The sequence below is a fragment of the Anthonomus grandis genome, chromosome 7 (genome assembly GCF_022605725.1).
Source record: "Anthonomus grandis grandis chromosome 7, icAntGran1.3, whole genome shotgun sequence".
Classification (NCBI taxonomy): Eukaryota; Metazoa; Arthropoda; class Insecta; order Coleoptera; family Curculionidae; genus Anthonomus; species Anthonomus grandis.
The window spans coordinates 2,850,371-2,876,115 of record NC_065552.1 but is presented as its reverse complement, the minus strand read 5'-3'; the positions used below and the strand labels follow the sequence as shown (position 1 = coordinate 2,876,115).

The window sequence follows — 25,745 nt, the reverse complement described above, 5'->3', positions numbered from 1 at the left end:
TACATTTTCTTCTCCCTCTTTAATAACATGCTCGACTTTTTTTGGCTACTTTTCTGGAGTCACTTCCTTAATAGTTTGGTCAAATATTTTAAAGTCTTTCATTTTAAAAGTGGTATTCCGACTTTCCACGAATCCTTTTACTTGTATCCAAATTAATGCAATAGGATTTAATTCGCATTGATATAAACGATGAGCACATCATAATAATTTTATCGTTTTCCATTATATCTTAATAAATCTGGCCTTTATTAAGTAGCACTAAAAAAAATCAATATGTCGAAGTCTGTCAGCTTTTGCTATTCCACTTAACCATTACAATACATGAGAAAATTGATTTCCTTTAATAAAAACCTTAATGAGACTCTTAACAATTATAATAATATATGAAGGAGGACTCAAAGGTTCATAACACACTTTCTAATGATGACATCGCTGCCTGAAACCTAGGGCTTTGCCCTCAGCGTGGGGGAAACTAGCAAAAAAATGTTTCCCCCTTGAATCAAAAATTGACGGGTCCGATGTTCTGAGGGACCCAAAATAGGCTCTGTTTTGTTTTCAAATGGCCACCCTGTATAATTTTATTTAAATAATGAAACTTATTTTATATATGTATTGTTTAGCTCATTTGTGTTTTCTTATGTAAACCATAAAGTACTTACTTTTTAGTTACATTATTTTATGTCGTTCATTCATCATCTGATTATTTTCATTGATATTTTTTTTAAACCATATTCTAGAGATTATAGTCGTTGAAATGGGTATAATAAAAACCAAATGATAGGGTTTCAATAATCTTTGTTTTCTAAACTTCAAAAATTTAATTGAAGTGAATCACATATTTTAAAGTGCTTCTATCTATCCCTGTAACGAGATTCTTAAACAAGTTTAAGAAAAATATCATCAAACTATTGCAATTATCTTAAATTCTTAACTAAAACATAACCTCCGAAAAACTTTAATTGTTTTTTTTCCCTACAATTGGCACCATTGAAATATGCCAGAGTGACCAACATCGAACAATCACGCAAAATGGCGGCCACCTAATAATGGTCATTAATTTTTCAATGGATTGGCAGTCCAGGTATATTTATTAAGTTGTACGTATTCACTGTTAAACTCTGTGTTTTTATTACCTGCCAAATTAGTATATTAAATATTATGCTAATATGTGTTACATTTAAAAATTGCACCTCTCTGTTCCCTTCTTATAGCATTCAAACCCCATCTTTTTTCTCGCTTTATTCATTGACTAGTTTACCTAGGCCCACGGATGACCACAATACTGTCGGAAATTTACGCTTCCCAACTAGCATTTTTGGCAACAGCTACGTAATCGCGACTATAAAGAATACTTTAAAGTTGTGGTTACTAGTCGCGGAAACCGTTTAGGCACCGTTCTGTTACCACTTTTTTACCAAAATTAGGAATGATTTTGCTGTAGCAAATACGTAATTCTATCGTCCCGGGAACTTCTTTTTAACGTCCCATAGTGGTTTTCGGGATGTCATAAAGTAGTAATTGTGCAGTGCTAGTTACTAAGAAGTTACTGAGACAATATTATGCAAACATTTTGATTCTCTTTCTTTGTCAACACAAATAATTTTATATGTCCGTCCTTATTCTAAGTGATGGCGTTGTATCGGGGTTAATCTACTTCATATTGTATTTAATATAGCTGATATTATGCTTACCGGAGTGGAAAAATGTAAACGGAGCATATTTTACTGTTAAACATAGGCAATATAGGACGAAAATAAAGAACGCCTCATTAAAATAATGACTTTTAACAAAAAAATATACCAAGTCTAAATATTTAAATTTAATTTTTTAAAGAAGGTAGATAATTTTTTTCACTCCTCTTTACTCCTATGAATATAAGAAGTTCATAATTTAATAAAAATTGCATAAAATGTAAAAGTGTTCCGATTTTAGCAAATTCATAAAATCGTGCAATACCTTTTCACAAAATGGAGTCAAATAATTAAAAAAAATGTGGCGAATTGTTGTTAGAGTTACCAAGAAGTTTCTTTTGTAACTTCAAACTTCAAAGTAAAAATGACTTAGGAATAAGTAAATTATTTCAAAAAAATGCTACTAAAAATTATATTTTACTGCATAGTAAAAATAATTACTTAAAGGTAATTTGCTTTAATAGCCAAGGTGGTAAATATTACTTTAAAGAAGAAATAAGGGTAACTATTTCGGTCTTGTTACTGATAATATTACTTCAAAGTGTATTACTGCGTGGTAATATTTTGATGTTCCTATGTAGTAGCAAGAACTTGAAATTAAACTTTGTAATCGCGCATACTTAAAAGTTCCCATTTAATAGTCCCACCGACCAATATTTTTTACTTTATAGTAACGACGTTGTAAAGGTCAGGTCGCTAAGCGGTATCAGCTACCATCAGAGTTACCGCAAAGTAATAATTACTATATAGTCAAGTATTAAGTTAATATTACGTATTTCTTACTACTATTTTTTACTTGGCAGTTATTTAAACTTATAAGATATTTTTTTTCGTACCAGTTACCGATTTATTACTTGAATAAAGTAATATAGTCAAACAATGTTGTAGCCGTAACTAAAATTGCTAGTTGGGTTTATTACTCTCTACTACCTATTTGATATACAGTATAGTTATTAATATTAAATTTATTCGGAGCATTAGTATATAAACCACCTTCGGCTATCGATTTATAGACAATAATAAATTGTATCATCGACTTTGGCAGTTATACCCTGTAATTGAAAGTTGCTACGTAAAATTTGTATATTATTAGTTTTTTCATGCCATTTTATATTTTTATTGATTGTGATATACCCTTTATAAAGTTATTATTATCAAATTAAATATTTATAAAATTAGGTCTATTGGTTTCTGTAAGGGTAAATGATATGAAGTTTTTTTTGTTAGATTCAGTATTTGCTGATATTCGTAATCACTCTATGGCAAATTATTTCATTTGATTGCCAAATGTTCTTATGAAAAAAAAATACTTTACGTCAAAATTACTTTAAAGGCCTGAAAATGCCAAGAAAAATATAAAAACGTCCGTAGAGAATGAAAAATAACGTCAAGTGCCTGGAATAAATTAAAAATTCCAAGGAAACAGGAAAAATAAACCTTAAAGGGGTTTTCTGAGCTTACGACTGTTTTTCTGTAAATAAACAATAATAATAATTGTTGTTGAATGAAAAATAATATTTCAAATCATAATATTTTTAACTTTACTCATCCACTTATCAACTGTTCAATAAAATAGCCTTGACTTTTTCTGTTTATTTAAATATTATAAAAATTAACAATGGTACCGCCGTAGTTAATTTGTATCATATCGTAAATTTGAAAAGTCAACATTTTTCGCGGACAACGTGCGTGTTTATGTTTTTCTTGTCATTTTCGGGCTTACGGTAATTTTAATGTGTAAGTATTTGAAGTCATTTTACAGCATTTCCCAGGGATTTTATCAATTTTGATTTTTTATGTCTTCCAACCATTTGAAGTAAGATCCAGAACACTTTAAATTTTTTAGGCTCTTTGGATTATTAACTAAAGTTCTTTTTTTGTCCTTCAAATGCTTAAGGCATTATTTCTTTATTCCAGGCAGTTGAGGTAACTTCTTCACTCTTTCCAAAGGCTTACGATAAGTTAGTATTTTATTCCAGGCATTCGACGACGTCATTTTCGAATATCTTCCTACAATTGAAAAATGATTTTTTCAAATTTTTCTTGCAGTCACTTTTACGTATTTCAGAAATGTGAAGTTAAGTTACAGCCCTTCAAGTACTATTTATGGTCAATTTTTCTCTTATTACAGTAACTTGGGGTCGAATTTGCCATGATTTCCTGAGGAGTTGGAATTTCGAAGGCTCTTGCATTTGACATGGTTTTTACAGATTCTTTTATTACTTTTTGTTTGTTTTTTATGCCTTTGAAGTAATTTATGCTTTACAGTTATTTGACGTAATTTTTTATTTTTTCTAATTTGATATTAACACTCTTTTTTCAGGTTCCTCTACTCCTCTTTCCATATTATTCATTAGTTCAATCTTCAATTTTATTTCAGGCATCTGAAGTAATAATAATAATAATAATTTATACGCACTGCGAAGACCACGGAATTATCGCTCTAGAACAAAAGGGCTGCATTAAGAGGTCTCAAGGATGTAAGGAACACTTACTTATACACACTGTAATAATGGAAGAATCAATACAGAAGTAGAGAACTTATACACCGAAACTTATACACCGCCTTTATAGATTACCGTAAGGCATTCGATACCGTTCCACACACTTGGCTGCTTAAGGTCCTTGAGATTTATAAAGTCGCTCCACTGCTTATCAATTTATTAAAACATATGATGATATGATATCTGGACCACACAGTTGAATCTTAACTGCAGAAATGAAACTTTAGCGATTGAGCCTATTAAAATACAACAAGGCCTTTTCCAGGGAGATTCCCTGAGTCCCCTCTGGTTTTTTCTGGCTCTGAATCCCCTCTCCCATATGCTTAATCAAAGTCAACATGGATTTACCGTTCAAGATAACAGGGAAAACCTATATAATATTACACATCTAATGTACATGGATGATAATATCAAAGTCTATGCTGGGACATCAACGCATGTCAACTCATTGCTGTGAACAATTGAAATATTTTCCCACGACATTAAAATAAGCTTTGGTATCGATAAATGCAAAACTCAAACAGTTATCAAGGGTAAACACAACACCAACAACTTTGAATTACAAGATGGTAGTCTCATTCGGGATATTGAAGAAGGGGAAACTTATAAGTACTTGGGCGTACATCAGTCAGCCCATACAGAGCATAAGAAAATAAAGCAGAACCTCCAAAAGGAATATATCAATCGTCTTAAGCAAATTTTAAAAACTAAACTGAATGGTAAGAACATGATTAAAGCCGTTAATACCTACGCTATCCCTGTCTTAACGTATTCTTTTGGAGTCATTAGGTGGACAAAGACTGATATAGAGGAGATTGAGAGGAAGACCAGAACAACCCTCAAGACGTTTTGAGCACACCACCCTCAGTCAGCCATCGAAAGACTTACTCTTCCCAGAGTGGATGGAACAGAAATGGATGATGAATAGATGGAACAGTTCTGGGACAGAACTGTTTTGACCGATAGTACGCTGACTTCAAACAGACCAGATATAATCTTAATAAACAAAGCCCAAAAGAAAACCTTTCTAATTGACATCTAGTAGTGCCAAATACCAATACTAATGTCCTAGAAACGACACACACTCAACTTGCTAAATACGCAGATCTCACTCACGAGATAAAACAACAATGGAGGCAAGATAATGTATATATACTCCCTCTAGTTATTTCATCCACTGGAATTGTCCCTTTAACACTGTCCAAAAACGTTAACGCATTGGGTCTTTCCTCCTAGACGATTGTCACTATACAGAAATCTGTTATACTGAATACATGCAACATTGTTCGAAAGTTCACACCGCTATCAGCGAGCTAAAACAGAAAAAGAATAATAATAATAATAATAATAATAATCTTTATTTAGTTAATAGCTACATACAAAAACCAAAAATTTCTCCAAAAATCAATAAAATTAATATACATATAACAATAATATTTATACGCTTAATTTAATATAACATATTTTTGTCAGTAAGAGTACCATAAGTATACCTAAGCAATAAATATGTATATCGTAAACCGATCGTTTGGCAAAATAAAACAATTTAAGTTAAATAAAATAAATAAATCTGCCCTTTATTTGAAAAACTATACAAGTTTATGGCGAAGTCTAGCAACACTGCTATTCTACTTCACCACAAAAATTGAGAAGAATAGAAAGAATCTTATAAAAACTTATTATTAAATGAAATACACACATTCAAAAAAAAAAAATACAGGTACTTACACTAGCTAACCTAATAACATTTCAAAACACATTTCACCATTGTAAAAAAGAAAAAATAATAATCATCACAATTTTTAAATTTTTTTATTTTAATTTTTTCCCTTTTTTTTCCTTCTTTTTTCTTTTTTACTTTTATTTTTATTCTGATGGTAACAGAAACATAATTATCGAATTATATTATTCAAATAATGTTAACAGTCAGTTAAAGCTTTGAGAAATTAAAGAAAAAAAAAACTTTCATCTTAGCCAAGTTGTTCAGCAAATAAAATTTCTCTAAGTTTATATTTAAACTTTAAAATGTTGAAAGACTTCATGTTTTCAGGTAATAAGTTAAGCAAAGTAATTGAATTATACGCAAACGATTTTCTAAAAACGGAAGTACGGAATTTGAGAATTGTGTATTTATGTTTGCGCCTAATGTTAATATTGTGAACTGCAGACCTAGTAAGAAAAAGACAATCTAACTGAGTACTATTTATTGATAAATTCATGGTCTTATGTAAAAAACTACCCAAATGAAGTCTCCAACGATTTTCCATTCTGAGCCATTTACGCTGGTTAACCTTATGTGATATATGATCACGTCTACTCAAGCCATATATCAGTCTGCAACAGGCATTTTGCATGACTTGTATCTTATCTTTTTTTTCAAGATAAGTAAGACATGGAAAGTAAATAAAATCACAATAGTTGAATCTTGATAGTACTAGTGATTCAGATAGCATTTTTGCAAGATTTTTATTGAGATATTTACGATTTGCGTAAAGCAGTTTTAAGTTGTAAAATGCTTTTTTTCTCATGTCTGCAACGTGATGTTCAAACCTTAGCTAAGAGTCCATTATCAAGCCCAAGTTACGAGTCACCTCAACAAAGTTAAGTGGCACTTGTTTAATAGAAATATTAATATTATTCTTTAGAAATACTGATTTTTTTTTATTTGCAAATAACATTACGTTAGATTTAAAAGAGTTTAATGTTCGATTATGCTCAGTTGACAAATGCTGAATAATGTCTAATTTTTTATTTACTAAATCATTAACAATTCTATATTCATCAGGTTTGAATGAAATGTACAGTTGTGTGTCATCAGCATAGGTAACCTTTATACAATGTTTTAAGGAAGCGAGCAAGTCAGACGTATAAATTATAAATAACAGTGGGCCCAAAATAGATCCTTGTGGGACTCCAGTTAAAATATCAATCCTATCGGAAAAGTTGCCTTTATAAAATATGCTCTGGGTTCTTTCCGATAGATAAGACTCTACTAATTGTAATGCTGACGATTCGAAACCATAATATTTAAGTTTAGCAATAAGTAGCTGATGATTTATTGTATCAAATGCTTTCGAATAGTCTAACAAAATAAGCAGAGTTGCAAATCCCTTATCATAAGCCTCGAAGATATCATTAGTTACTTTTGCCAAAGCAGTTGAGGTGCTGAAACCTTGTCGGAACCCACATTGGCTAACTGGTATAATTTCGTTGACATGCAGAATTTTAGGATTTGCTGGTGTAGAACCTTTTCAAATATTTTTGATAAGGCAGGTAAAATACTTATTATACGTAAGTCGGAAAAGTTTTTTGGATCGTTAGATTTAGGTAAAGGTATGCCCTTTGCATTTTTCCAAATAGAAGGAAAATATTTCTTTTCAAAACAGCAATTAATAATATGCACTATACAGATTTCAATGTGAGGGATACAATATTTAAGCGTACGCAGAGAAATGTAGTCAGAGCTGACAGAGTTTTTTTTTTAAATTAAGTAGTATTTCATGGACTTCTGGTTTTGTACACATCGTAAAAGAAAAATTAAGTAAATCATTCTTAAATTTATTGGAACTATAAAAATTTATTTCACCTTGACAGTCATTACTTGAGTTTTGAAAAATCTGGGCAAAATAGTTATTAATAAGGTTAGGATCCGATAAATTTTGCGGTAAGTCTTGGCTATTTTTATTATTGACATGAATGTTGAGGTTACTTAATGCATTCCAAGTTCTTTGTGGGTTGTTTTGTGCCGATATAAAATTTAGATATTGTCGTTTTTCCCTCCTAATGGCTGAAACCGACAAGTTGCGTATTTCTTATATGCTTGCCAGTCTGCGTTGTTTTGCGACAATTTATATGTTTGTAGTGCTTTATCCCTGTCTCGCATAAGCATTTTAATATTTGCTGTTAACCAATCTGCTTTGGGCTTTGTGACCTTTCTAGTTTTCGTTGGTGCATGTTTATCAAATAATTGAAGAATAAATGAGTTTAAGGTATTCATTTTTGCATCAATATCTTTCGTGCGTATAATTGAAAACCAGTCCAAAGAAAGTAGGTCATGTTTAAACTGCTCTAAATTAAAGTTTCTGAAACAGCGGTATGTAATAATTTTTGAAGGAGTTTTTATCTTAGGTGACGAAATATCGCAATAACACAACTTATGGTCTGAGATATTGTCAGCATTCATCGTCCCAACCAGATTAATCTTAAAACTTTTTGAAAGAAAAATCGGATCGATCAGAGTACAAGATGTTCCTGCAATTCTTGTAGGCTCACTTAGGACTTGGATTAAATCATAAGTTTCTAAACAAGATAAAACTGGATTTTGAATTCTCAGAAAGTCTATATTAAAGTCCCCGAGGCAGATAACACTATCAAAAGTGCTGCAAACATAAGAAAACATGTTGTCAATATCGTTTAAAAGTCCTGCATTGGAGAGTTGGGTGGCCTGTAATATACTCCAACACAGTAGGCCTTTCCACAAATTTTAAATTTAAAAAATAAATATTCAGTAGTTTCACTTACATCAAAATCAAAGCCAACCTCAGTAACTGAAAATGTATTCCTTATATAAGCCAGCACCCCGCCTCCTCTACCATGTAAACGATCTTTACGAACAACATTAAAACCCAGAATGCCAAATAATTCCGAAGGAATTCCCCCATGCAGCCAAGTTTCTGTTACCACCACGACACCAAAATTGTTTTGTAAGACCAGAGTAGAAAATTCGTCAAATCCAGTAAATAGAGATCTAACGTTTAAATGTGCAAATTTCATAATTAAAAATTTCAGACTCAATTCTCATAAAAAAAAAGATTTGATTCACTCTATACATAGATACTTAATTCAATAAAATAATAACTAATCAATATGGTAAAATTTGCCTAAAGATGGTTAAAAAAAAAGAGACGTACACTATAAATACTTGCTAGAAAGGAACGATAAAAAACAAATAGAGATTAATATAAACAAACTATTTATTAAGAACACTACTATTAGGTTAAGAACTAAAAACAAAAAAATAAATAAAAGTTGATTTTTTGCATAAACGAACAGCACATCATTAATTTAATTTTTGTTTCTAGATTTGTCCACACGTTTCCCCAAACTAAAATTTGTTTTCCCTGCGGCTGCTCTGGTTACAACTTTTACTGCAGTTGGAGTTTGGTTTATGCAAACCTCTGGATTTTTGGATTTTTCTTCAGGATTTTTTGTTAGATCCACTTGGACTGTAGTAGGTACTGGAACTGGGGCAACTTGAACAGTTGGAGATGAACTTCCTCTGCTAGCAGACCTGGTTCGTGAAACTGGCATTGCAGGGGCACTACTATTTCGAAATAGTTGTTTCTTATTAATAAAAAAATCACAGAAAGCTATCTCGTCACCTTCCAACAAGTCGTTTTTCAGTAAAAATATCTTCATCAACAAACAATTGATTTTTACTAATTTTTGCTGAAAATCCTTTGCCTCTCGCTTAAAATAATTATATTAATTATTATATAATTATGTTAAAATACTTATATAGAACTTTGTTGTCCTTTTGCTGTTGGTGAGTCAAGTCGTTCGAAATGCTTAAATCTGTGCCTCTTAACCTATGCGCCTTTTTTAGTGCCAACTGTTTGTCCAAAAAACGAAGGAATCTAACTATAACTGGTCTAGTGACTCCTCTGTCTTTGCCAATTCTATATACTTTGTCGATGTTTTGTAATCCGATTTTGATTGACAAGCTCTTTGTTAACACGTCCAGCACTTTTTCTTCTAATCGCTCGTGCTTTTCTTCTTGTAATCCAAATAAAATGATTTGATTTTTTCATAGAATGTTCTTCAAGGCTATTTTTTTTTTTTTGAAGCACCAACTTGTGACATTCGAGGTCCAAGATCCTACCTTCGAGTTCCTGTGTTTTCTCTTTATAACGGGTCAACTCCTCCTTTATAGGTTGTACGTCCGTTTGTATAATATTATTTTGCAACTTTACTTCCTGCAGTAGATCAAAAATCTGCTGGTTGGTTACGATAGACATTTCACTTTATAACGTACTATGGCCGATCTTGCTATATAGTAGGCCTTATCTACTGACAATTTACGATGTTTATGTTTATTGGTTATAAAGCGAATTAAGTTAAATGGTTAATGTTAATAGCATGCCAAAGACTTTAATAAACTTAGAGTTTTTGATGCTAGTGTTTAGCTAACATCATAGACATCGGGCACTATCACTTTTTAAGTTTTAAATTCTATTAAAAATAGCGATTTTGTATTATTAATCGGGAGCCCATTTAAAGGTGTAATAATGCTCTGCCTACGGCGTACTATACTAGTTATTATAAAATGCATATATTTAATTAAAAAAAATATATTGTACTTAGAATGATTTGTTGTTTCCAGAAAATTGACGTAATTTTCCGGGAAAAAGAATTAATTTCACACTTTTTCAAGCTTCAGAAGTCATTTATTATATTTCCTGTTTATTCAATATTTAATTCTATTCCATATTCCAGGCATTTTTTTTAATCAATTTCCAACGACACTTTTTGATGCCTTTGGTGTAATTTTTTTATTTATTTACTTTTTCCCCTAGAGTTATAGCGTTTTTCTCAATGTTTATTTTTCCCGTTTTCCAGGCCTTGGAAATTAAAATTGTCATGTCAAATTTTGAATTTATTCCAGGCCTTTTTTCAGATGTTCCAGGCTCAATAAATTTTTTTTTCCATAAGAACTCATGTATTTTTTAGTAGATGACTTGGATTGGAGCACTAATGACACTTTATCCTGATGAAAATATGAGACCAAGCGTTCTGGTTTCAATTGATTGTTAAAAGGTGCTTAGATAATGTTTTCCCAAACCGATGGTAAACGTAGATTAATAGAAAGGCCACTTAGGTTACCCGACCTTAATCCATTTGACTATAGTGAACTTTCTTTGGAGTTATATCAACCATCACAAATGTGTCTCAAAAGGAGACTAAAAAAAACACTAAAATACCCTCCTGCCAAAATCTTACTTAATTTTAAAATTTCTTTGGCCCAAAGCCATAAAACGTCAAAAATAAACAAATAATTAAATATTTACATTACCGCATCGTAATAGTTGGCGCGAGTCCAATTTGAAAATGTATGCAAGTACACACATTATTATTAAACATTTTTTAAATATGCTTTTAACATTGTAATTAAAAAATACTTAAAAAAAACCCATTTCAATAACAATACGCTAATGATTGTTTTAAAAACCACGTATTATATCGCACATACTGTAATTTAAATTCATTATAAACGGAAATTTACATTAAGTGGTTTTCAGTTGTCAATCATCTCAATAGACCTAGATCAACATAAATCCGAAAAGAATCATTAGCATTTTCAAGTTCTTTGGCCTCTGATAACTCTTGGTGGTTCTCCAGAAATCCATTAAGATCCTTACGCAAACTTCTGATTTATGTCAGTACCTCCAATGGACATAACGCATTCTTTAATCAGTCGTTTTTTTAGACCGAACTCTGAGTTTCCTAAATTGGTTACCAGAATTTCCTTCGAAAAGTGTGGATATTCTGTAAGAAAATTCTTCATTTTATTAAGAAAAGTCTGCAGACGTGGAACCAAGATGGCTTATTGACATTTGCATAGTTCTTTGGCTTCTGGTAACTCTTGGTGAGGCTTCAGAAGTCTATCAAGATCCAATCGACGGAATCTATTCACTAATCAGTCATTTTTTGAGTGATCGAACCCTGAGTTTCGTAGTTTGCCTTTCAGAATCTTATCTATGCCCACGAATATCAGCTCTATAGTTAGAATTTCCTTGAAATTTTTTGGGATCATTGGTTTTTGAGTTCATCTGCAGACTGATTAGATTGAGAGACATGTTTTGTTTACACTGTATTCATTTCCTACGGTTTAAAAGTCGCGCCAATATTCTGACTTCGGCTCCTAGCGGCGAGAGTTGGAAGATCGCTTGCAATCCACGTGTCTCCACAGATGTCGCGAATGTCGAAGAATTTTTTTCGTACACCATGGTTACTTTTAAAGAGAAAGAAGGATAAACAAATATAAATTGTGTGTTTAACCACACTTAAGGTGTCCAATCAATTTAGTTCAAGAGTCTGCGTAAAAATTTGCAATTTTGTGGGTTCAATTACATTCAAATAAATGCAATTACAGTTCACATGAATTTATATCATCCGTCACTTGTCAACAAAATAAGAAAATGACAAATGACAGAAGTGACAACTGACATCCAATGGGGAATTCATTCTAGAGGTTTAAATTACTGATAGATCATCACTTGTCTTTATCAGTGCTATAAAAAGGAACACTTCAAATTAAAAAAACTGAATTAGAACTGCCTGGAAAACAAAAAAAATTATTCAGCTGCCTGAAAATATTCTTCTAGTTATAATTCTTTTTAAATTTCAATAATTTCAAAAAATTCAAAATGTGTCCAACTGCCTGGAAAAAATGTTCTTTTTCTTGTAATTTTTCAAGCAATATTAAGTGCCTAAAATGCTGTAAATGTACAAAAATGCACGATTTTCCTAGCAGTTCCACTATGTGACATCATATTTGCTAATTAAATTATTATGACATGCAACATGAGTTTGTAGTACCTACCTGCATATAGAGGTAATGTTCAAATTCAAATTGTTTATCAATATTAATGTTACACACGTCATAGAAAATTAGCAATATACAATGTGAAGTTAAAAGTAACGTTAGCAATAAAAACTGAACTGATACCTGCGTATACTTAACTAAAATACAATAAAATGTACAATTGAGCTAAGATTTTTATAACCTGTGACACAAAACGATTGACCAGTGACAATTTTTATCAAACAAGGATTGTATTGTCCAGTTAATATCTAGTTCCTTACATCTATGCATGTTTGACTTAAGACGACTAGAACCATTTATTTCCACTGTATTTATTTCCTACGATTTAAAAGTCGCGCCAATATTCGCCTCCCAGCGGCGAAAGTTGGAAGATCGCTTGCATTCCACATGTCTCCACAGATGCCGCGAGTGTCGAAAATTTTTTTTCATACACCATGGTCACTTTTAAAGAGAGAGAGAAGGATACAAACATAAAAATTGTGTGTTTAACCACACTTAAGGTGTCCAATGAATTTAATTCAAGAATCTATGTAAAATGTTCACTTTTTATTGGTTTTTAAGTTACGGGCATTTTGTCGTTACTTTATTTAAAATAAAATTGTCTTTTCAAAAAATCTATTTTGTTCTCACCCCGTACATTTATTTGGTAAATTCAAAAACAGGTGTCTAATGAATTTAATCCAAGAATATGTGTCCAAATTTTCAATTTTTTGGCATCATTGGTTTTTGAGTGCATCTACAGACTAACTAGATCGAGAGACATTTGTTTACACTGTATTTATTTCCTACGATTTAAAAGTCGCGCCAATATTCTCACTTAGCCTCCTAGCGGCGAAAGTTGGAAGATCGCTTGCATTCCACGTGTCTCCACAGATGTCGCGAATGTCGAAGATTTTTTTTCGTACACGAAGGTCACTCTTAAAGAGAGAGAAGGATATACAAATAAAAATTGTGGGTTTAACCACACTTAAGGTGTCCGTCCAATGAATTTATTTCAAGAATCTGCATACAAATTTTCAATTTTGCGGGTTCACTGGCTTTTGAGTTATAGGCATAATTGTTGATTTCTTTAAAATAAAATTGTTTAAATTACAAAACTCAATGTTCCAAAAAAAATCCGAAATAGATGTCCATTGAATTTAGTTCAAGAATCTGCGGATAAATTTTTAATTTTGTGGATTCAAAAACACCTACATTACCGTTAACATGAATTTATTTCATCTGTCACTTGTCAACAAAATAAGAAAATGACAAATGACAGAAGTGACAACTGACATCCAATGGGGGAATCATTCTAGAGGTTTAAATTACTGAGAGATCATCACTTGTCTTTACCAGTGCAATAAAAAGGAACACTTCTAATTAAAAAAAAAATTACTTAGAACAGCCTGAAAAATGAAAAAAATATTCTTCTAGTTATATTTGTTTTTAAATTTCAATAATTTCCAAAAATGCAAAATGTGTCCAACTGCCTGGAAAAAATGTTCTTTTTCTTGTTATTTATCAAGCAATATTAATTGCCTAAACAAAAATACACTATAAGTCTTTCCTAGCAGTTCCACTATGTCACTTTTACCGCGGTTTTCCATTAACCACGATCTAAAACAAAAAAAAAATATATTAAATAATATAAATTAATTTTTAAATTTTATACCTGGATGTTATAGTTCAGTCAGTCAGGAGTTATATAATCGTAACACCTCATTCAGGTAGAAATTACTTTACTACTTTCGTTTCTAGCACCTACCTGCATGTGTAGGTAATGTTCAAATTAAAATTGTTTATCCATATTAATGTTAATACTTACACACGTCATAGAAAATTAACAATATACAAAGTGAAGCTAAAAGTAATAAAAACTAAACTGATACCTGGGTATACTTGACTAAAATACAATAAAATCCATATTTGCGCTAAGATTTTTATAACCTGTGACACATATGAATAGAATAATTCTGTGTAAGTTCTGTTCTCCTGTTTGGCATCTTTTCAACATGTTATGAGGCATTACAGCACCCACTCTATGTCTTCTGAGATAACCATGTACATGCCAATTAGTCTCAATATTGTTCTAATTTCTTTTTATATATCATGATCGTCGTATCATCAGTAAACAGTGTGAATTTGCTTTCCTGATTTATCACAGGAAAATCCAGAATAATGCACTGAGCCTTAAGGGGTAGGTTATTGAGAGAGATAAGGCCTGCATGGAATTCAAATGACAGAGAAGGATGGTAGGTATCCTCCGAGACTAGAGATGCACCGCTGTTAAGTACAGAGATATTAAAACTTGCAAACAGCGAAGATTGTTACTTACCACGTTATTGAATTGCTTATAGTTTAGGAAATCAAAAAAACTACTTAGAAGTTGACGTTTACTATTGGGAGACACCCAGTGTTCAATATAAGTGGGGACATTAAAGTCTCCCAGGATAATCACATGTTCAGAATAGATTACATTAACCATCGAAAAGGCTTCGAGAAAGCGTTCTAATTGCACAGAGTCGATGGAAGGAAGAACGTACAATACGAAAATATACAGTATGAAATGATTAAATTTGACTCTACATCCTACCAGGTCGATTTCCGGTATTTCTTGGCTGATCGCAGAGAGGTCGAGGGCTTCCGAGGAGAGGTGGTTCAGAATCCCCAGTAGAACACCACCACCCCTTGAAGCAGCAACAAGGTCAGTTCTTCTGTCAGAACGGTACATTACGTATGAGTTGGGAAGGATTTCACCATCAAGTATATCATTTTGGAGTCAAGTTTCTGTGATGGAGATAATATCATAGCCAGAAGTAGACGCAGCACTAAAGAAGGTATTGGTCTTGGAGCGCAGGCCGCGGGTGTTCTGGTAATAGCAAGAAACTAGATTTTTTAAGGAGTGGGAGCCCTTGGTTTTTTGCCGCTATTAAGGGAATACAATTGCTATACTTAATGAAGAGGTTATCCTCACCACGGTCCCTGCGCAGCCTTAGTTCCTCCTTGACTGTATTAAGGTGTTCCAACTGAGCTGGGGTAAGGTCAGACTCAATGTATATAGTTCGATTCTTTTTGAGCAAGAATTTTTACAGCATTTTCAGGTCTTATCCATGTTATATATACTTAAGACTTAAACCTATTCAAGGTTACTCAAAAACTTAGCAACTATAGAGGTCTATTGAATCCTATTGACCTTGCAACAAAAGTCCTTTCAGGAGTTTTTATAGAGGTTTGAGAAAGAGGTTAACTAGTCTCCTCCAGTTGAGGTATCACAACTTTGAGGCGTGTTCTTTTCTTGTTTAATTTTGCAAATTCAAATGCAGGTTCATGTGCTGTCTTTGGAGTTTAATAATCTACTAATAAAGCTTATTTTTATCAAACAAGGATTGTATTGTCCCAGTTAATACCTAGGTCTATCTATGCATGTACTTTTTTAGTGTAGTTCTATAGATTTGTGTGCTTCTACTAGCTTCCAGCATTAAATTTGAGTTGCGTTTTTTCAACCTCGACCTTCTTTATATTATATTTATTGCCAACCATTTTACTGCATTTATTACTATGATTTTATAAGTAAACAATTTGATATGGGCTCGAATATTACGTAACCCACAAAAACTATATCCGTATTTCGTGCTATAAGGTTAAAAAAAAAAAGTATTTTAGCCATGATTTTGACCATTGACTTCACGCTAAATAACCATTGCATTTTGCCGTACCTACAATTTTTGACGTCTGTATTACTATTACGTGAGAATAATATAAGGAAGTTGTGCTTTTAATGAAAAATTAAGACTTTGACCCATTGAATATGGTTAAAAGTCACCCACTATTAAATGTTTATAAATAAAATAAATTGTTTATTCAATGTCAAAGAATTTTTTTTTCGTATTTAGGATGGTCAGAGAAGGATAACGAAAGGGAAGATTGAAACACCAAAGCAGATTTTTTACTTCAAATGGCATAAAATTAAAAGTTTTTCCGGACTAAACTTTTCCAGTTTAGGTGTGAATTAGGTTTAGCTTATGACATACGTACACACTAAACACTATCACTTAAAACGACTAGAACCATTTATTTCAACTGTATTTATTTTCTACGATTTAAAAGTCGCGCCAATATTTTGACTTCGCCTCCTAGCGGCGAGAGTTGGAAGATTCGCTTGCATTCCACGTGTCTCCACAGATGTCGCGAATGTCGAAGAATTTTTTTCATATACGATGGTCACTCTTAAAGAGAGAGGGATACACAAATAAAAAGTGTGTTTTAGATAAATTCAAAGTGTCCATTGAATTGAATTCAAGAATCTGTGAACGAGTTTTCAATTTTGGGGGTTTTCTGGCTTTTGAGTTATGGGCATGATTGATTTTTTTAAAATAAAATTGTCTGTTTAAAAAAATCAATGTTCTTCTTGCCCTGTACATTTAAAAAAAAAAGACGAAATAGATGTCCAAAGAATTAAATTTTATGATTTCGCTGGTTTTTGAGTATTGATTGGGATTGAATAAAATTGTCTTTCTAAAAAAATCTATTTCTCTCCCATCCTGTATATTTTTTTAAGAAATGCCGAAATAGGTGTCCAATGAATTTAATTCAAGAATCTACGGATTTTCAGTAGACTACTAGAAACATTTATTTACACATGTATTTATTTCGATTTAAAAGTCGCGCCAATATTCAGACTTCGACTGGCCTCCTAGCGGCTAAAGCTGGAAGATTCTTTACATTTAACGAGTCTCCAGAAATGGCGCGCACAACTGAGATGATGAATGTCGGCGTACAATCTGAAAAACTTTAGAAATTACTTTAAATGATCTAGAATATATTTCAAAAAAGTCCTGAGGACTTTTTTATTTAAAAGTTCGAAACATCGCAGCCTAGAGAGACTTTTCGAGGCAACAATTTCCTTCGATACAACTTTCAGACAATCACGTGTGATAGGCAAAGAGGGCGTGCTCCAAAACGCTGCTTCTTCTTTTTCTGTACAATTTGCCTCTCCTCTCTGTTTCTTCTCCTGGTTTCGTATTCTTGTTCTCTCTTTTTGTCAAACGATCTCTCTATGAAACTGACCAATCGGCATTTTGTGCCTGAACTTGACAACAAACAATGTTGCCAAACTTTATTTAAAAAAAAGCGATAATATTAAATAATTCCTTTTCAGTCCATCGACTCTAGAGGTATGGCTTCGCCACCCACTACCCCCGTGAGCCCCAAGGAGTACGACATCGTGGTAACCACTGCTAGTGACAAGGAAGACATTTTAAATTTTCTAAGGGAGTTTTTCTTCAGGGATGAACCTCTTAATAAATATTTAGGTAAAGTGATGTGATATTAATTTCGGATATAACATAGGAAATTCAATTGTTAAGAACTTTTGGTTTACAGATTTAATAAACGAAAATAACCCCAGATGTAAAGATCTCGAGTACTTTTCCACCAAGAACATCGACAACGGCCTAAACCTGAAAGCGATACACAACGGGAAAATCATCGGAGTCTGCTTGAACGATTTATTGAAAAGAGGTTGTACCTAATCACTTTTTACCCCAATACATATAAATGACGTTATTCTTTTTTTAGGTTATTTACAGGATCCCCCTGACGAACACGAGATAACCGATCCGAAATTTTCGAAAATCGTTAGAATGTTGGGCAAAGTGGAGGTCGAGTCTGATATTTTTTCGAAATTTCCCGATAGTGACACCGCCATGACCACCAAAATTCTTACGGTGAATAACGCGTATAGGGGCCAAGGCATCGCCAAGGAACTCTTGAATAAAACCAGGTAAGGCACTGTGGATTTTAGGCAAAGAAAATGCATTTCTTACCCGTTAATTTGATATATAATTATGTACCTTAAAAACTTCGAGTTACTTAGTCAAGTTCTAGATTATTTGGATGGAATTGTAGCACATCTCCTCACTTCAGTCTTTTTGGCACCGTTTTCCAATACAAACTCGGTATTTGGATTATTTTATCTGTTTACATGATTAATTAATAATTAAATTGATAATTTACTGAAAAACTGGGACGTATTTGTGAGGTTATGTGTTAATTCACTCAGTTGACGTTGACGTATTAGTAATTAATTGTGACGTATTCAGTTTTGTAAGGTTATGGAACGAATGAGAGTGAAACTTTAAAATTTAACATTCATAGGAATAACTTACTATGTAATGTATATGTTATAATTATTACTTTTACATCATAGGAATTAAGTAATAATAATTTAAAATTTTACGGAGCAACTCAAATATACTTTAGTTATTTTGTATTATTATAATGTGTAGGAGAAAGGCAGACTTATGTACATACCAATGCGTAAGACAAAGAAAGGCATATCTGAAACTTTCTATTGCCTTGTTGAACGCTAATCAAATAATCACACAACATAACCTCACAAAAATGAATACGTCACAATTAACTAATTTTGGCACGCATGTATTTATTTAAATACGTGTTTAAATTAATTAAATAAATAAATATGATCACTGTCTATATAATAATAACGTATAAATTGATGATAAAAATGCCAATTTTGTATATTAAAAAATGGAAAAAGCGGCCAGGACTTTAACGAGTGGAAGTGAGACCCATCGAATTTTTGGTATTCAATTACTACGTGTAGGACAAGGACGGGTAATCCGAAAATGTTCCTTGCATTTTTAATGGTTTGCCTTTTTTGTCTTACACATTGTTATTGACATAAGTAGGTCTTTCTCTAGCACTTCATCCCATTGAAAGTAAATCTATTATTAATGTGAGAGAAAGGCAGACTTATGTACATAACAATGCGTAAGACAAAGAAAGCGATATCTGAAACTTTCTATTGCCTTGTTGAACGCTAATCAAATAATCACACAACATAACCTCACAAAAGTGAATACGTCACAATTAACTAATTTTGGCACGCATGTATTTATTTAAATACGTGTTTAAATTAATTAAATAAATAAATATGATCGCTGTCTATATAATAATAACGTATAAATTGATGATAAAAATGCCAATTTTGTATATTAAAAAATAGAAAAAGCGGCCAGAACTTTAACGAGTGGAAGTGAGACCCATCGAATTTTTGGTATTCAATTACTACGTGTAGGACAAGGACGGGTAATCCGAAAATGTTCCTTGCATTTTTAATGGTTTGCCTTTTTTGTCTTACACATTGTTATTGACATAAGTAGGTCTTTCTCTAGCACTTCATCCCATTGAAAGTAAATCTATTATTAATGTGAGAGAAAGGCAGACTTATGTACATAACAATGCGTAAGACAAAGAAAGCGATATCTGAAACTTTCTATTGCCTTGTTGAACGCTAATCAAATAATCACACAACATAACCTCACAAAAGTGAATACGTCACAATTAACTAATTTTGGCACGCATGTATTTATTTAAATACGTGTTTAAATTAATTAAATAAATAAATATGATCGCTGTCTATATAATAATAACGTATAAATTGATGATAAAAATGCCAATTTTGTATATTAAAAAATAGAAAAAGCGGCCAGAACTTTAACGAGTGGAAGTGAGACCCATCGAATTTTTGGTATTCAATTACTATGTGTAGGACAAGGACGGGTAATCCGAAAATGTTCCTTTCATTTTTAATGGTTTGCCTTTCTTTGTCTTACACATTGTTATTGACATAAGTAGGTCTTTCTCTAGCACATGATCCCATTGAAAGTAAATCTACTATTAATGTGAGAGAAAGGCAGACTTCTGTACATAACAATGCGTAAGACAAAGAAAGGTATGTCCGAAAATTTTTATGCCTTTTTTCTGACAGATTTTAATATTTATGATGTAATATAATGATATTATAATATTTATATGCGTGTGATGTACATTACCTTGTTATTTCCATATATTAAAATATTTGTTTTGTTTCACTCACATCTGTTAAATGTCAATAAAGTAAACACATAACCTCTAATTTTGTGACGAATGTATTATAATGTGTAAGAGACAGACAGACTTATGTCAATAACAATGTGAAAGACAAAGAAAGTCATATCCGCAATTTTGTATGGCCTTTTTTCTGTCAGATTTTAATATTTGTGATATAATATAATGTGGGATATTTATACGTGTGATACTTTGATTACCTTGTTATTGCCATATATTAAATATTTATAATTTTGTTTCGTTTCACTCACATCGGTTGAATTTTAATAAAGTAAACACCTAACCTCACAAAACTAAATACGTTACAATTAAATAATTTTATCACGAATTTATTAAATTAAAATGAAGTAAATAAATAATACACCGTATATAAATAATAACATATTATAAAATAATAAAAATACTGATTTTGTATATTATACAATGGAAAAAGCGCACAGTGAGATCATAAGACAATCGAATTATTAGTATTCAATTACTATAATATGTAAGACAAAGAAAGACACATCGTAATGTTGGTATGTCTTTTTTCCTGGCAAATTTTAGTATTGGTGATATACTTTACCTTGTTATTCCCATACAATATTAAATTTTATATTTCACTCACTGCCCTTCAATGTCAACAAAGTTTGCGATTAACCTCTATAATATGATTCTATAGTTAACACACAACCTCACAAACCTAAATACGTCACAGTTAACTAATTTTATTTATTTAAAAACTGTATATAAATAATAACACAATAATAACAAATTGATAAAAAATGCCGATTGTGTGCAATAATGGAAAAATCGCCCAGGACTTTGGCAATGAGTAGGAGTGAGACAATTCTCAATTACAATATGTAAGACGAGGAGGTAACTTATACGTGGCTCTCCGAAAACGTCAAATTGTTTCATTTTCTAATGGTTCATCTTTCTTTATCTTACACATTGTTATTGACATAAGTCGGTCTTTCTCTAACACATTAAGCTTGAAAACGGTTTTTTTTTTTAAATAAATAAAAGGTCCAAACAGAAGATTTGCTAAGCGCACTTTTGTTAAATTAAATTCTCTTAACAAATCTGCCCATAAAATGGCCAAAATATTTTACAGGATATTCCTAGGACGTTCCTGGGATATCTTTATATTTATATCATAAGGGCACGTGGCAAGATATAATAAAAGAAAGAGGCGAGTTGTAGTAGGTCACCCAGGAGCGAGCGTAACCTTGAACCCATAAAATTCAGTTTTCGTATAATAAAATCATTATCTGAGAGAAAGCCGGAGGAAAAAGGGATAAATTGGGGAGAAACTCGTCCCTTTGTGTTATCCCTGACGGGTGCACGGAGGGCGCTTTTGTGCCTCTGGGGGGTATTAAAGTGGAAGTTTAATTAGACCGTTTACTTGAAGATTTTTCCTCTGGAAATTTTTTTAAAAATTAATTAAAATTTTATAACTATGATTTATAACCTCAAACCTAAATATCCTTAATGTAATTCGTTGTTTACCCCATTTTCCGGTCCTTCCCTTATAATCTTGTTTACCAGTTAAACTGGATATTCTCGACCCAAATGCAAAACAGCTCATTTCAGCATCGCCCTATTTTATTACAGTTTTTTTTTTACTTTTCAAGTTACATTTTCCAGGAAAAAAATTACACTTTATTCTGAATACGCCTCTGATTTTAACGTCACTTGTCAAAGTGTCACGTGACAACTGACGTTTAACACATTCATTATCTGTCAATGAATCAAGTGTCATTAAAATAAGGACCGTACTAAGCAAAATTATTTTTATATAAAAAAAAATAAAAAGTCCAGTATGTTAAGGCCAGGACAGTTTATTTTAATATTTCAACAAAAAATCGACAGTATTTTACATATATGTTTATTTTAATGTCAAAATGTCAAGTGACAACTGGCGTCCCACTTTTTCATGATCTGTCAATGTCATCGAATAAGGGTTCGTTTATATAAAAATAAGGACCGCACTAACGAAAAGACGAGCTTAGCGCGCAAAGTTAAACGGATGGTACTTGCCGATACGTGTTTCTGCATATTGCCTTCTTCACGGCAAGGAAACCAGAAAAGCGAAATCTTTTTCTTGATCCTAATAGTATCATGTATACTTGTTCTGAATACGATCCTGATTTTAATGTCACTCGCCAAAAGGTCACGTGACAACTGACGTTTAACTCATTCATTATCTGTCAATGTCCATGAATCAACTGTCATTAAAATAAGGACCGCACTAAACAAAATTATTTTAATATCAAAAAAAAATAGTCCAGTATTTTCAGGACAGTTTATTTTAATATTTCAACAAAAAAATCGAAAGTATTTTATATATATCTTTATTTTAATGTCACTTGTCAAAATGTTACGTGACAACTGACGTTTCACTTTTTCATGATCTGTCAATGTCATCGAATACGGGTTCGTTGATATAAAAATAAGGACCGCACTAAGGAAAAGAGAAGCTTAGCGCGTAAAGTTAAATGGATGGTACTTGCCCATACGTGTTTCTGCATAATACTTTCTTCAGGGCAAGGCAACCAGAAAACCAATGAAAAGAGAAAATATTAAATAGCGCGGGAGTGACTAAACAATTTGTCTAATAAGCTAAAGAATTAAATATTGAGAAGTATTTTAAGGTTATAAATACAAGAAACCAAGGCAGTTTTTCCAAAAAATTCGACACTGTTCTGAATACGATCCTGATTTGAATGTCACTTGCCAAAAGGTCACGTGACAACTGACGTTTAACTCATTCATTATCTGTCAATGTCATCGAGTCCAGTGCCGTTGACATAAAAATCAGGACCCCATTAAGGAAAATTTATGTACTTTTAAAAATCCTGCTCTCAGCATTAAAGCATATTTCTTCCATTAGCCCTTGAAACATATAACAATTAAACTTAATAGCCTGGAAAAACAATAACCGCCGCTGATTACCACTCTCCAGTCATTTATAGCCATATAAATTAACAGTAAGATATTGTTTGGCTCCAACCCAATTTTCCAACCGGGTCATAACTTGCGCTTTATTAGAAAAGTAATTATGCCCTTTGAATCTTATTTTACGTCAATATCCACAAATATTACTCACATATATTAGTTTTTATAAAAGAACGTTCAAATACTATTATCATTATTATTTTTAGAGAAATGGCCAAGGAATTGGGAGCCGGTTTTATGTCGGTGGACTGCACCAGCCATTTTACCGCTTTGGCCCTAAAGAAGCTGGGTTTCGAGTGCATTTACACCCTCAGATACGCGGATCATAAAGAAAACGGGGAGGTCGTATTTAAGCCCGAACCGCCACACGAATCAGTTACCGTTTATGTACAAAAAATTATGTAAATTTCATTAAGTATGTATCTACTTATAATATACTTGTTTGGGAGCTCCTTTTGTAATGTTATACAGGAAATTTTTTTATATTTATAAGGAACAGTTGATTAGTTCAATGATGAGTTGATTAGTTCAACAAAGTTGTTCAATGATGTGATAACGCTACGTACAGGACCTTATTTGTGCTTTACAAGCATACTGTACTGTATTTCTTGTTGAGAGTATATAATATGTTTGTATAATCATAAAGTACCTACTTCGGCCTATATTATATTTTTAATAAACGAATTTTTAAGACTAGACTGTGCGAGCACAAAGATGCGGTATTTGGTGTTATAATAAATGAAAGTTTGGTTGTTTTAGTTATTAAGGGATATTATTAAATTTGATGTCTGTATGTGCATTTGTAGTATAAATTCTGTTAGAAAATTTTTGTGTCCTTTCCTTGGGTGGGTAAAGGTAAATTATACCTTGAAGGGATTCTAGCAGAACCACTAATAGGTCTGGTTAAATCATTTCAATAAGGAAACCTTAAATTTGCAACAGACTTATAAACATTTAACAACAAAAATAAATTGCCTCCTTTAGTCATTTAAATGTTGATAAAATGGTGGATAGTGTATCGAGCAAGTCTCATAGCACACTATGCTATAAAAGGTAATGTTTTAAGACTTGACTCATACTTATCTGACAGAACTAAAATGGTTGAACATTGGAATATGATTCGTCATTATAATTGGTGTAGGTGTGCGTATCTTGTATGTCAATGAACTTCTGGCTACATGTCATAGTCATCCACCAAGATAGCACAAACACATTGCAGGCATATGCCCAAAGTATCTAACTGTATACCTCACTGGGCATATTCAGGGGATATTGCAGGTCACCATAAAATATATGCCAGGAATATCTTTTTCTTTTCTGTAATATATGCTAGACATATCTGTTGCATATATTTAATTCATATGCCTGCAATATTTTTTCATCTTTTAAAATATATCAAATCAATTTGAAAAGTGTTAATATGTGAATATCTCACAAACTAGAAGAGTTGGAAAAATGCGGTTTGGTGTAACTGTCATAGAGGTTCGAAAAACTAGAGCCACCATATTTTTATTGTCATCCCTAAGCGCCTTCCACCCCAACATTTAAATGGAACTACCTCCTTTTGTCACAAGAAGAAAAGTTGTTCCATTTACAACTCAATGAGACCTTTATTTATTTATTTTTAGCAATACAGCTCAACAGCATAAACCATTTACAGAGCTAAAGGTTACAATAATCTTTTAATTATTTTTTAAATGTAATAAAACATACATAAAAATACTTCGCAGTATAAACTATACTTCAATAATTTATAGTAATAATCCTTAACGTATATAAAAATAAGCAACCACAAATTATTAACCCTAAAAAATATATATATTTCTATACCTAAATGTCAAAGAGAGAAAGAAAACAAAAATAACATAAACAGCAAACTTAATTGGATAATCTTAAAAACGCTCTTACAACTTTAGCACCAGAGCATACAAATTTATTACAAGATTGTGAGATTCTATTAGTGTTTACACATTACATACAGAAGTGAATATAAGAGTATATTCGTATTTGCCTTAATTGAAGGTTTTCACAAAGGGGGTTATAATAAATAGTATATGGTGGTTCTATGGTTCCAGCGACTTCTCTGTCACTGCATTTTTCCAACTTAAATAT

At 32.0% G+C, this 25,745-nt stretch overlaps 1 protein-coding gene across 5 annotated transcripts in view; it reads left to right on the top strand.

Annotated features, from left to right (window-relative positions):
- Positions 1-24,430, top strand: part of LOC126738117 (arylalkylamine N-acetyltransferase 1-like) — a 70,875-nt gene extending 46,445 nt beyond the window's left edge. For all 5 annotated transcript variants that reach the window (XM_050443283.1, XM_050443279.1, XM_050443280.1 and 2 more), the window contains exons 2-5: positions 17,941-18,094; positions 18,165-18,302; positions 18,360-18,564; positions 23,840-24,430. In XM_050443283.1, coding sequence (XP_050299240.1) covers positions 17,959-18,094; positions 18,165-18,302; positions 18,360-18,564; positions 23,840-24,038 — 678 coding nt within the window. In that variant the 5' untranslated portion in view covers positions 17,941-17,958 and the 3' untranslated portion in view covers positions 24,039-24,430. The remainder of the gene's footprint in view (positions 1-17,940; positions 18,095-18,164; positions 18,303-18,359; positions 18,565-23,839) is intronic.
- Positions 24,431-25,745: the final 1,315 nt, after the last annotated feature.